This window comes from Cebus imitator, unplaced genomic scaffold (genome assembly GCF_001604975.1).
Source record: "Cebus imitator isolate Cc_AM_T3 unplaced genomic scaffold, Cebus_imitator-1.0 Scaffold37, whole genome shotgun sequence".
NCBI lineage: Eukaryota > Metazoa > Chordata > Mammalia > Primates > Cebidae > Cebus > Cebus imitator.
This window is the reverse complement of record NW_016107352.1, coordinates 1,496,431-1,510,054: the sequence shown is the minus strand read 5'-3', so window position 1 is coordinate 1,510,054 and position 13,624 is coordinate 1,496,431. Positions and strand designations below refer to the sequence as shown.

Sequence of the window (13,624 nt, the reverse complement as noted above, 5' to 3'; positions counted from 1 at the left end):
TGATCTTCTGTACAGAATTAGGAACCAAGTGAAATCTGGAAAACATCTTGGTGTTTCTAATCTCTAAGAGGTCTCTATATATGCAGGATATTAATTTTTTTTTTTGAGGCAGAGTTTCACTCTTGTTGCCCAGGCTGGAGTGCAATGGTGTGATCTTGTCTCACTGTAACCTCCACCTCCCAGGTTCAAGAGATTCTCCTGCCTTAGCCTCCCAAGTATCTGAGATTACGGGTGCCTGCCACCATGTCCAGCTGATTTTTTGTATTTTTAGTAGACATGAGATTTTGCCATATTTGCCAGGCTGGTCATGAAGCAGGACATTAAATTTTTATCAAATATTAATGTTGTAAAATTTTCCCACTAGGATTTTTTCTGTTTACGTTTCTTGGCACAGTGAAATTTTAAATTTTCCTGTAATGGATGTAGCAATTCCGGCTTTACCTTTCATCCTTAATGGGTCATTTCTCATCTAAGGAGGAGATGTTCACCTACATTTTCTACTATTTATTTCACATGTCTTTAAACCTATTAATCATTTTACATTTCTTTTGGTATATACAGTAAGAATGGGAATTTACTGCTCTCACCCTCCAGTTAAGCATTTGTCCTGGAACTATTTAAAGAATATTTCCACCTTTCCCCAGTAATGTGACATCAAACCATTACCTTATTCTAGTATCTTTTCATAAAATGCTTTTATGCTTCTGATTCTATCCATTAACTATACATTGCTGCATCCATTCTACACTGATATAACTGTAACTTAATAATATATCCCAATACACAACTTTACAAGTCCCACTTCTCCCGTTACTCTAAAACTTAAACTTTTCCTGGATATTCTTGCCCAGGTATTACTTCTTTATAGTTTCCATTTTAAATTTTGCAGCCTCTGAGAAAGGGCTCCAGCTCCATGTGCCTTATGCATTATATACGTTGAAAGTACTGGATTCCTCAGACTTCAACTAAATGTTTTTCCATCACTTTGTCTCTCCCATTGACAGGGTCTAGTGGTGGGGATGAGATGGAAGGGGACAAGGAAAGTGCTGAGTTCTCAGTTCTAGTTTTCTCTCAACACCAGAAACAACTGCCACTATTTTCTCCTGAATAACCTAAGAAAAATGCATCGTGCCACTCCCAATATTAGTTATCGTTCAAAAACTTGTCTAATCTAGTATCATGAAGAAAGGCATATTCATTCCATCTATCAGCAGGGCTTTGACTCTGTGACTTGTTAAAAACAAAACAAAACAAAAATACTAGCCTACTTATGAAAGAACTAGAGTCAAAAATCAAGTACTTACTAGGGATGGATAGAAAAGAGAATAAAGAAGCCTACGGATTAAAACAACCAAACCAACCAACAAAACTGTCAAATATGGAATCAAGCTTTATTTTTACTGAATGACAGCATAAGCTTTTAATATAACATAGGTATGTATAATATTGAATATATTTTAATTTGAAAATAAAGGGAAAATACATTTAATTATGACATTTTTCTTTCTTGGTTTTACTTTGAATTTGACATAAGAATTTTAATACCTTTTTGGCCAGGCGCAGTGGCTCACGCCTGTAATCCTACCACTTTGGTAGGCCGAGGAGGATGGATCACCTGAGGTCTGGAGTTCGAGACCAACCTGGCCAACATGGTGAAACCCCATTTCTACTAAAAATACAAAAATTAGCCAGTGGTGACATGCACCTGTAATCCCAGCTACTTGGGAACCTGAGGCAGGAGAATAGTTTGACCCTGGGAGGCAGATGATGCAGTGAGCCGAGATCATGCCATTGCACTCCATCCTAGGTGACAGAGTGAGACTCCCTCTCAAAAAAAAAAAAAAAAAAAAACTTTTTTACTAAGATATAAAATGTCAGATGTTCAGGACAATTTTACTGCCAAATCCTTGAAAGACAAAGGGTATTTTATCCAATTTCATATTCCACCCAAATTGTTTGTAATGGTTATTTATGAACATAAATATTTTTGCTTAATTTTTAAAGAAATTATTCCACACAAACACACACATATATATATATATGTAGAGAGAGAGAGAGAGAGAGAGAGATACAGAATTTGGGTATTCCAATATTGTTATATTTAGGTTTCGGTACCATATTGAATGGCAGTTAAATAACTTCCATTTGTGTCTCGTTTTTCCTACTATCTCTATCAATATGGAATGGCAGAACAAATAGTGCCATTAAATTTTTGTAAGATTTAAAATCAGAAAATCAGGCTGGGCACAGTGGCTATGGCCTGTAATCCCAGCACTTTGGGAGGCTGAGGCAGATGGATCACTTGAGGCCAGGACTGGACACCGGCAAAACCCTACCTCTACTAAAAATACAAGAATTAGCCGGGAGTGGTGGTAGGTACCTGTAATCCCAGCTACTTGGGAGGATGAGACAGGAGAATTGCTTGAACCTGGAGGCGGAGGTTGCAGTGAGCCAAGATCGTGCCAATGCACTCCAGCCTGGGTGATAGAGTAAGAGCCTGTCTCAAAAAATTAATTAATTAATTAATTAAAATCAGAAATCTATTCTGGACATCAGTCATCAACCACCACAATTTTGGGAATATATTTCGGACCACCACTTCCTTTTCTGGAAACCACTTTTAGTATAAGAAAATGAACCAGAATACACCTTCCCAAATCACAATTATTCTAAGAATGAACAAATTAAGTCATGAATGTATGTAATCCTTTTTGAATGTCTTTGCAGAGAAATATTCCAAGTGCTAAGATGGATTGAACTGCCAACCAAAATTGGCAATCTTTATTTCAGTCTTCACTATTAAGCTAAAAAGGTCATTTTTCTCCTGAATGATGTAAAGAATTGAATTTCTTTTAAATGTTCCAAAAATCTGTAAGTACAATCCTACCTAATCTCCTGTTATACAGCAGACTCCCATGTGGTACAACCAGTTCATCAAGGTAAACACTGAATTATCTGGAATGCAAGCCATGGAACATATCCAGTTTATGACATCAATGACTATATCCAGGATGCATTCTCTTTTTAAGGTTTTGGTATAAAGTCATTTGGGAAAAGAATAATAGCCAGAGGAGCAAGATCAAAAAAACTCAAAAGCTAGCAGAAGTCAAGAAATAATTAAGATCAGAGTAGAACTAAAGGAGATACAGACACAAAAAACCCTTCAAAAAAATCAATAAATCAGGAGCTGGTTTTTTGAAAAGATCAATAAAATAGACAGACCACTAGCTAGATTAATAAAAAAGAAGAGAGAGTAGAATCAAATAGACACAATAAAAAACGATAAAGGGAATATCACCACAGATTCCACAGAAATACAAACTACCATCAGAGATTACTAAAAGCAACTCTATGCACATAAACCAGTAAACCTGGAAGAAATGGATAAATTCCTGGACACTTGCACTCTCCCAAGCCTAAACCAGGAAGAAGTCGAAATCCTGAATAGACCAATAACAAGGGCTGAAGTTGAGGCAGCAATTAATAGCCTACCAACCAAAAAAAGCCCAGGTCCAGAGGGTTCACAGTGAATTCTGCCAGACATACCAAGAGGTTCTGGTACCACTCCTGAAACTATTCTAAATAATCCAAAAAGAGGGAATCCCCCAAATCATGTTATGAGCCCAGCATCATCCTGATACTAAAACCTAGCAGAGACTCAACAAAAGAAAACTTCAGGCCAATATCCGTGATGAACATAGAGAAAAGAATAGTAAATGAACTCAGGTTCCACGTCCTTGTAAAACACTATTAATTTAGGTGTAGGCTGAATTTTTAATACTTCTGTTGGCTATCCACAAAACTGGGAAGTTTTGGCAAACGAAAGGAGGAAGATTGAGGTAGAACTGAGTCACTTTTAAAGCCAGATGGTAGATTTCTGACTGTGATTTCTATTACAGAAAATCTGAGTTTAGAGAACCTCTGTGGTTTTATCTCAACTTTGGCGTATCTGAACATTCTGTTAAAAATCTTATTCTGAAGAATGGTATGATTAATGCCACTGGTCAGTATCTGAGTCGATGCAGAAAATAAAATATTAAGAGGTTTACCATATATACAGGTGCTATCATTGTGGTAGCTTCCACAACAACCTTTTAAGACCAATTAAGAAAATCAAATACAAAATATATTTTAACTACAAATATATTATATTTAAATTATATGAATTATTGTATATAATTATATGTAAAAACAGTGCTTTATATTAAATAAGAACATGTGATGAAGAAACGGGGCTTGACAGGTAAGTTTTAGGCTTGAGTTCAAATAGGAGAGAAAAGTATATATTCACTTGGGCATCACTATTGAAGACATAAGTGTCTAAAACACACAGGGATACCAGTCATCTTTGTTTTTCAATTATTTCATCAAGAAGAATCTTTTTCAGGTGGTAAAACTTACAAGCTAAATTAAAATGCACTCTACTCATTGGCAAGCTACATGAGCAAGAATAATGTGATCACAGTACTTGGAAGTTTTTGATTTATAACTATACTATTCTCTACTTATAAGGCTGCAGTCTAGGAGGCAGAGCAATGAATCATTACAATTGTCTATCTGGGAAATGTCAAAAGATTAAGTAAGGGCAAAAGAAGAGAGAAAAGGAAAGAACACACATTTCTGTCCAATAAATATTCCTCAATTAATGGGGATATATCAATAGCACATAAATCCAGTGCTAAAGAAATAATAATTACATTTTTTAAATCTTCAAGCAAAATCACTACTGAACCGTAATGCTTAAACTTCCTTAGTGGAAAGATGACCCTTTGAAGCTCTGATAACTAAATGATTTCTTACCCAACTGTCACTTAGTCATCTACTCCTATATATATACTAAGAAATTTTAAAAGAAAATTTAAGTTAAGGAAATAAATCAGATATTTGAACCAATCATTAATGGATCCAGCATTTTTGAAAAAGAACACATATAGTTTAATTGATACTTTGCCAATATAAAAATAAGCATCCACAGAATGTTTATTTACTGTTTAAATTACTCCATATTTTCATACACTGTGAACAGAAAAATATTTTACCCCACACATAGTAAAAGCAAACAAGTGCAATCTTTCAAACATTAAAAATTAATCAAATCTGTACAACAGATAAATAAATGTATACCTCTAACAGCTTGTAGAAAAAAACAAACAAAACAAAAAGCAAAAACATTTATTGCCCAAAGTCACCAGTTTACTTAAAATTCTACTTATGGTAATACAATTCAATCATAACAACTTGTATGTTTACTATACTGTACAAGTTTAGACTGATAAATATTTAAAATAGGAGGTGGGTAACAGGAAATACCAAATGGCCATAAAGAGCTTTCCAAACATTGGAAATAATATACAAAAATTAATTAGTAGGGATAACATATTAAATGAATCCACAGGATAACTTGTATTACACTGGTATAGCTGGAGGAAAGGAAACAGGTGAATGTTTGGATTGGAAACAAAATTTTGGCTTTTTTATAAAAAGAAGCAACAATAATATCAACAATGACAAAACCCTGTCATGGAGCCCCAGAACTATTCTGTGAGAAAAGTGTACAAAGATTTAGGCTTGCATACCTGAAAACCACAGTTAGGAAGAAAAATCATTTCAGGAAACATAACATCAGAACAAGAACACATATAAATTAAAGGCATACTGTTTATCATTCCACTTCATTGCACATATAAGAAAACAATACTGCAGTCATTCTTGAGTAAGAAAGTTTCCAATGAAATAGGAAGTTCCACAATGAATATGGGTGCAGACAGTCTTATTACCACAAATTTAGTTATAGCAAAACTCTTCGTAGTGTCTCTAAGTTAATTATCTATACTTTTTACTGGAAAGGTAATCATTTCCCTGCCTTCATATGTTAACTTAAAATCATCTACAAATGGAAACATAGATTCAGTAGAAAAGACTTCACATGCTCTCCTATACAATGTATTCTGGGTTTTTTGTTGTTGTTGTTGTTTTTAGTATTTGACACTGGATATGTACATTCCCAATATATACAACCACACATGTTCAACAGATGTCACAGAACTGTCCACTTGCCACACAGGTTTATATTTACATATATGTTTATATCTCCAGATAGATGCTCTTCTATTCTAGACAGACACAAAGTAAGCCTGAAGAATTTAGGTTTTTTAGAATTTTTGGAACCTATTGTTTTGATTTATCTTGAATGGATGATAAGATGAGGAGTCCACAAAAAAATGCAGCTATACATGCCAACCTTTTCAAGAGAGATGAGTTATCTTTAGGAATAATAATCTGTGCAAGATCATTAGTGATCTGAGAAATCTCATGTGCCACACAAACAAATATGAAAGTGCTGACAATGATGTTGAGCATAGGGTTTCCAGGTATCAGTACCAAGATACCCCTTGTGTCCGCTGCCAGCCATATGTGGTACTGGCAAATAAATAGCTAGGAGAAAAAAGATTTAAGTCAGGTATTTACAGAGAATCCATGAATAAATTACAGTTTTTCCTAATTTAAACATTTGATAGCATAATAACATTAGAAAGCTTTTTGTCTCACTATTGGCCCTGAAAAGTCCACTGCAGTCTACTACTTAGAATTCCAACTGTTAATACAATCTCTCTTATAAATGGGACCAAAGAAAATGGTAAAACAATTATTCAGGAACTCAGAGAGGAATTTATTTTCCCTATTTTAAGAGGCAATTTAATAAATCTTACACTCTAAAAACTCTAAAATATATGTTATGATTACAATATAAATTGTTTTAAAACATTCTATTTCAAATAATAAAGCTTGTACTACTCAGAATATATTTCAAAACCTACTGTTCAAACTGATCTTGTAAATAATTTCATATTATGTATCTCACACAAAATGTAATGAGTTTATACTTTCTCCCACAATTTCCAATCATATTAAGGGTAAATTTTATTATGGTACACATCAATAAACTGCATTCCAGTAATAGAATATTTAATTATGAAGATGAACAAAAAATCAAACTCCTCTCAGCTTGATTTCATTTATATCTTGTCTAATATTTTTCTCTCTTGATCTCAGCATCTTGGTTGTGCTTGAAAGCTCGAGACAACGTAAATAATATTTTGTAAATAATCTATATCTAGTCATTTTAAAATAAGGCTTAAAAACATTTCAAAATACTTCACTATTGTTGAGAGTTCTGAGTCTTTTCCCTGTAATTCCACAATAGCTTTAGTTTAGAAAAAAGTACGTCTGATTTTCATACTCACATATATATGTGTTATATTTACACACATACACATGTACATACATACACACACACACGTAACACCTGGATGTGTGCGATAAATAAACTATTTAACGTACCAACCTCTAATGAAATTTTTCCAAACCAAGCAAAAAAGGAACTGTAAACTGAACGGGCATATCCAGGGATGTTCCTTATTAGGATGAAGGCTAAAATCTAAAGAAAAAGCACAAAGGCAAGTATTAATAATCTCTTTATTGAAAAGTATTTTGCATAAAGCTTTCTTTTAAATAACTTTATTCTTGATGTTTGTGAACTTGACACATACATAATAGTATTTTTATATTCTAAAAGTACTAGAAAGTTATTTTTGTTCTGGAGTCTACCCAAACTGGATTTCTCAACACATGTATGCTGCATACCAATGCACATTTTAAGTAGTACATGGCTTAACAATTTTATGTCTACTGGAAAAATTACAAATTTGCCTAAGGCCCTTTGTGTAGAAAAAGTTGCCATCATATTTATGTAGCAAAATTTCACAAAATCCTATGATACAATTTTGCTGCTCTCACAAAGTATGTCCTTGGTTGGCAGTCACCCACTCTCTTTACTCCCTTCAAAATCCTCCTTCTGCTGACAGCTATGGTAGTATGGGAAATGACATGGCTTTTAACATGTCTTCATGTTTGCTCTGCATGGCCTGATAAATGATGTCCTGAATTATATTAACATGTAATATATTTTCCTCTCTAGATCTTTTCTCTCCTGAAAGAATCTTCAGCTTTTGGGATCCTGGCCTTTAACCCTCTCCCCTATCCTTTGGTACCAGATGGAACACTCTTGTATTTTCTAAACCTCCAAATCATTGTCTCACATCCAGTAACCAGCTTATCAAGCAAAAAATCCTCTCCTTAGAATCCACCTCTTTATAAAAAAGCAAGAAACTGTAAAGAAAAAAAGTATTTCCACTTTCACAACTACTTTCCAGAAACAAACTTTCTCTTACAAAAGGATTGACAAATCTATTCATACTTCAGGGAAAAACTCATATTCAATAATTCTTGGGATTTTGTCAAAGGATCTAAGAAGTCTCTAGGATGCATAAAAGATGAAATAGAAGGAGATAACATGGGAAAAAGGAACCAAAGTGAACTACTTGGGTATAATTAAGTTGAGTGATTCTCATCAGCAATAGCATCAAAAAGACTCAAATTTGAATCTAGTCTTTTGCTTGTGTTAGTTCTGGCACTTGTGGCAAGGCACTTAATCTTGTGGGTCTTTTTCTTAATTTATACAAATAAAGATAAGCTTTACTTTGAAAGGGTGATGTGAACATTAAATGAGAAAACATATGTAAGGTACTTATTATAGCACAGGTTGTGAGTCACTTAAAGCAACATTTTAAATAATTAATAGCATAAGTGATATACAAAATGGTGAAAATCATGAAAGTGAGACCTAAATAAAGACTTTAGACATAAAACCGTTTAATGAGTTATTACAATTAAAGCATTGCATAAATTGTACAACACTAAAAACAATGTAGGCTCCATGAGAGTAGGAGCTGTATTTGATTTGGTAACCACTGCAACCCTTGGCATAATATCTAGTATGAACTTTTTGTTTGTTTGTTTGTTTGAGATGGCGTCTCGCTCTTGTTGCCTAGGCTGGAGTGCAATGACGCAATCTTGGCTCACTGCAGCCTCCACCTCCTAGTTCAAGTGATTCTCCTGTCTCAGCCTTCCAAGTAGCTGGGGTTACAGGCACCCGCCATCACATCTGGCTAATTTTTGTATTTTTAGTAGAGACAGGGTTTCACCATGTTGGCCAGTCTGGTCTTGAACTCCTGATCTCAGGTAAGCCACCAACCTTGGCCTCCTAAAGTGCTGGGATTATAGGTGTGAGCCACAACATGTGGCTATTTGTTAATTAAATTTTTAAAATTGTTAGTTCTGGGTGGGGTGGGTAAAAATATAAAAAAAACAAGAGACACACACACACACAAAAAAAAACTAAAAAAAATTTTTAATTGTTAAATAAATGAATCAATGTTTACTGATCCATATCTATATTAGAATAGAGGGGACAGAAACCGTATCTGTTTAACACAGATCCTCTTATATGTAGCATGATAGTCAACACATAGATAATTAACAACTGAGACTAAGTAAATCTGAATAGATGAAAAAGCAAACATAAGAACAGGTATTAGCTTTTTTTTTTTTTTTTTTGAGACTGAGTCTTAACTCTTGTCACCCAGACTGGAGTGCAATGGCACAATCTCAGCTCACTGCATCCTCTGACTCCTGGGTTCAAGTGATTTTCCTGCCTCAGCCTCCTGAGTAGCTGGGATTACAGGCACTAGCCACCATGCCCAGCTAATTTTTGTATTTTTAGTAGAGACTGGATTTTGCCATGTTGGCCAGGCTGGTCTTGAACTCCTGATCTTATGATCTGCCCACTTCAGCCTCCCAAAGTGCTGGGATTACAGGTGTGAGCCACTGTGCCAGGCTGGGAATTAACATTTTCTAAGGGCAGATTAAGTGAAAAATACTGAACCACATCATTTCCATGTATTTAACACAATAACCCTTTGAAAGAGATTTTAATATCCTTATTACTACAGAGAAAGGAAGGGCTTAGAAAGATGAAGTAACTTCTCTACATTTTCTGGAGTTCAATCTCAAACCTCTCTGCCTCTAAAACTATTTTCTTACCAAGAATTAAGACATGAAAATTTCTCTAAATCAAGATAAGTACCTGTACCACAGAAACAGATGGGTGGAGTTCATTGCACTCTGCTTTGTTTTTACAACTGCTAGCCCAGATGGAATAGGTCTAAAACAAAAAAATGTATGGAACAGTTCACAAAAACAAGTCTGGAAGAGGCGTAGGCCTCAGAATTTTTTTTTTTTTTTTTACATTTTTTTTTTTTTTTTTTTTTTTAATAACATTATACTTCATTATGCTACGTAAAAACTATTAGTAAAAACTGCCTGCAAATTTGCTCATCACTTGTTTTGGCATGTTCAACTGTCCAAACATAAGAAAGCACAGAGGGAGGTACACAAGTCTGTGCTTTTCTGGAAATGGTGATTAAAAGGCAGTGATGGCTCTCCATATAAAACACCTTATGTTATATTTTCTCTCAAATTTATTGTAACTTTTAAAATTCCCATTTCACTAACTTCTCAGTTATTCTTCATTTTTAACTTAGATATATATTTTCTTTAGAATTTATATACAGTTAGAAAAATAAGGAGATATACATCACTTCAAGCACTTAACATTACCTCAATTTGATCATTATGCATTGTATGCTTATATCAAAATATCACGTGTCCCATAAATGTGAACTAATACGAATTCATAATAATTAAAAATAAACAATTTTTTTAAATTATTGAAACTATTTTTATAGATAAAAACATGGTTTATCTTGGCAAACATTTTTCATGCATTTGAAATGAATGTGCATTCTGCTATTATTGCTTACCCTATTCTAACAGCTCAGGTCAAATTAATTGATAAGTGTCCTTAAGATATTCTATAACTTTTACTAAATTTGCCTAGCCATCCTATCAATTACTGGAAGAGAAGTATTAAAATTTCTAAATATTAAAAAGAAAAATAAGGAGAAAAATCACTGTTAAAGGTTTATTATTAAAAATAATTGATTATATATCCATATCCTAATATTCCATACCATTTAGGATTTTGGAAAGTTTTCAAAACTTACCAAGAAAGAAACTACTGAAATAAACAATAGAAAATTTGAAATTTTGTTTGAAAAAAGAGGTTCACCCTTTCCTTCAGAAAGTACTTGACGCTTCTGTAAAGCCAGATAAATGAAGGCAAACAGCATTCCATGGAAAACTACCTGAAAAGCAAAGAGAGAAGATTTATTTTAAACAGTTACTTTTCAAAAAACAGAAAAAATATTTGGTTAGTGAGGAATATATGAATAAATTAGGTAGGTTAAAAGCTTAAAGTTTGAAGTGTCTATGAAGGACTTCAAGAGTGAAACTTCCAAGATATGAAATAAAGTCGATGATTGTTAGAAACCATCAGCAATAGACCAGCAAGCATCTCTTGATAACACTGGTTCATTCTGAGCACTCTCAGCAGCAAGAGAAGTAATAAAGACAATTTAAAAATAGTAAGAAACTCTCCTATAGACATACGATAAAATTTAAATGCACCCAACAAAGATAAAACACATTTTATTTCAGTCCTTTCAGTCAAATAAAACCAAGAATAATACCACCAAGTCATACTTTTGAAAAAAAGTATATGTTCATAAAGTGAAAAAAATATGGTAGATCAGAAAGCACATGAGCTTTTTCTTTTCAAAGACTTAATGTGACCTGTTATTGCAACAGGCTGAACGTTTGTGTCCACCCAAACTTCGTTAAGTTGAATCATGTTAATCCCCAGTGTGATAGTTTTGGAGGTAAAGCCTTTGGTTGGTCATTAGGGCTGAGCCTTCCTGAACGGGATTCATGCCCTTTAAAGAAAAAGACCCCAGAGAGCACCCTTGACCCTTGTAGCACGTGAGGACAGAGTGAGAAGATGAATGTCTATGAAATAGCAAGTAGGCTCTCACCAGACCAAATCTGCTGGTGTGATTTTATACTTCCCAGCTTCCAAAACTGTAAGAAATAAATTTTTGTTGTTTGTAAGCCACCCAATCTATGTAAATATTCTGGGACAGTCATATCATAGTATACTGCTCTAATGAGAACATTAAGAAATTAAAAATTCTTTGATGTGAGACTTTAGCAAAGATTTTAATTCAGATATGGTTTTGAAATGCAATATAGTACAATGGAAAAGTGCAAAAGTGTTGGAAACGAGGAAAGGCAAAGAATAAGCACTAAGAAAACATTTGTTGGAAAAAAGAGATGAGTCAAAAATGAAAGAACAAAAGGAAAGAATGAAGTAATAGCTATTTAGTATCTGTTTTCCAAATGCTGTGCTAGATGTACATTTTCTTGGCCAAATGAAAGTTCATAGACTAATACAAGATACTGCTCTTTCTTCTTTGCATATGTCCACCACAAAATCTATATTGCATAGTTTAGTCTCCTCTTAGAATAGTAATCTTGGGTTTTAAACTAGATTCTTAAAGCTTAGAAGCCTACTAGCATGCCTTCTTTCATTCTCTAATGTATATTTCATGACATCAACATCTAGGGCATATACTGAAACTCAATAAACATTGTGTTGAATGGCTGAAGCATATATACAATGGATCACCTATAAATCAAAATTATAAGTCAGACAGAGGCCATGTTATAGATAACATTTTAAATACTATTTCCCAGCAGATATATATACACATGCACACAGTTTCACTGCTGTGAAGAAACAAAGGCAGGGGGTAGTAGACTGCTTTGATTTACTAAATAAACACCTTTCTTCATTCTAAAACTAAGTACAGATAGATAAAAAATTTCGAAATCATTTTCCAACAGTATAAATTGAAATTTCAAAATATCACAAAGTAAATACATACATAACGGTCTAACCTCCATCTGAACCACCATTCATATACATTCCCTTTTAGTTCGAAACACTTTGACAATGGCCAAAGAGAAAAGATCTTCTCAAATGCACCCTGAGAAAAGAAATCCAGAAAATAAATTAAGATGGTACAAGTCAATACTTGCTTTACAATTCTATTATAAATTGTAGTTTTCTAAAGTTTGGATTATATGAGAGTCATTCACAATGTTAAAATTCTGTTTTATTTCATTTGAAAACATCACTTCATTTGAAATATATTTCAAATGAAATTAATAAAATTAGAAAATAAATTTATCTTCCAAAAAAGATGACTTAAAACTTGGTAAACTTATTTTCAGTTTCACATGAAAGGCTACTGAGAGTGTAACATTTTTTTAAACCCCCAAAACAAAAAAATCTGGTAATTAGAAAATCATTCTATTTAGGGTTTTTAATCTCACAAACAAACGGTTAGTATTTACTAATCAAACAGAAAAATACACAATATTTCAGCCATTATGGTATCAATATCCCAAAGAATAACTATTAAAGTTAAAATACAGTTATCTTTCTCCAAATGTCCTTAATAATCTATAATTAACTATTTGAGTTAAAAGAGTACTCTGAATTAGCCACCTTACTCAATCAACCATACCCAAATGCCATTACCAGCCTTTGAAACAAAGTTTACAATCTTACTCTGGTAAAGTTAGTGAACAGTGCCCTCTTATTAATCTGACAGCTTGGAAAATCAGGGAATGAAGGGGCAGAAGTCTTGGGTACATTCCTGCACATTAATGAAGTCTTTCAAAGTAGAGAACAAAAGCCCTCAATTTTCAGAATAAAGAATCACAACAAACTCTATCAAGTAAAGCTCCATTATGAGACATA

At 33.5% G+C, this 13,624-nt stretch overlaps 1 protein-coding gene across 1 annotated transcript in view; it reads right to left on the bottom strand.

Moving 5' to 3' along the window:
• Positions 1-4,911: 4,911 nt before the first annotated feature.
• Positions 4,912-13,624, bottom strand: part of CASD1 (CAS1 domain containing 1) — a 48,752-nt gene continuing 40,039 nt past the window's right edge. Inside the window, exons 14-18 of the mRNA XM_017525117.1 lie at positions 12,744-12,845; positions 10,965-11,105; positions 9,986-10,063; positions 7,346-7,438; positions 4,912-6,435 (exon numbers count right to left, since the gene is read on the bottom strand). Coding sequence (XP_017380606.1) covers positions 6,169-6,435; positions 7,346-7,438; positions 9,986-10,063; positions 10,965-11,105; positions 12,744-12,845 — 681 coding nt within the window. The 3' untranslated portion in view covers positions 4,912-6,168. The remainder of the gene's footprint in view (positions 6,436-7,345; positions 7,439-9,985; positions 10,064-10,964; positions 11,106-12,743; positions 12,846-13,624) is intronic.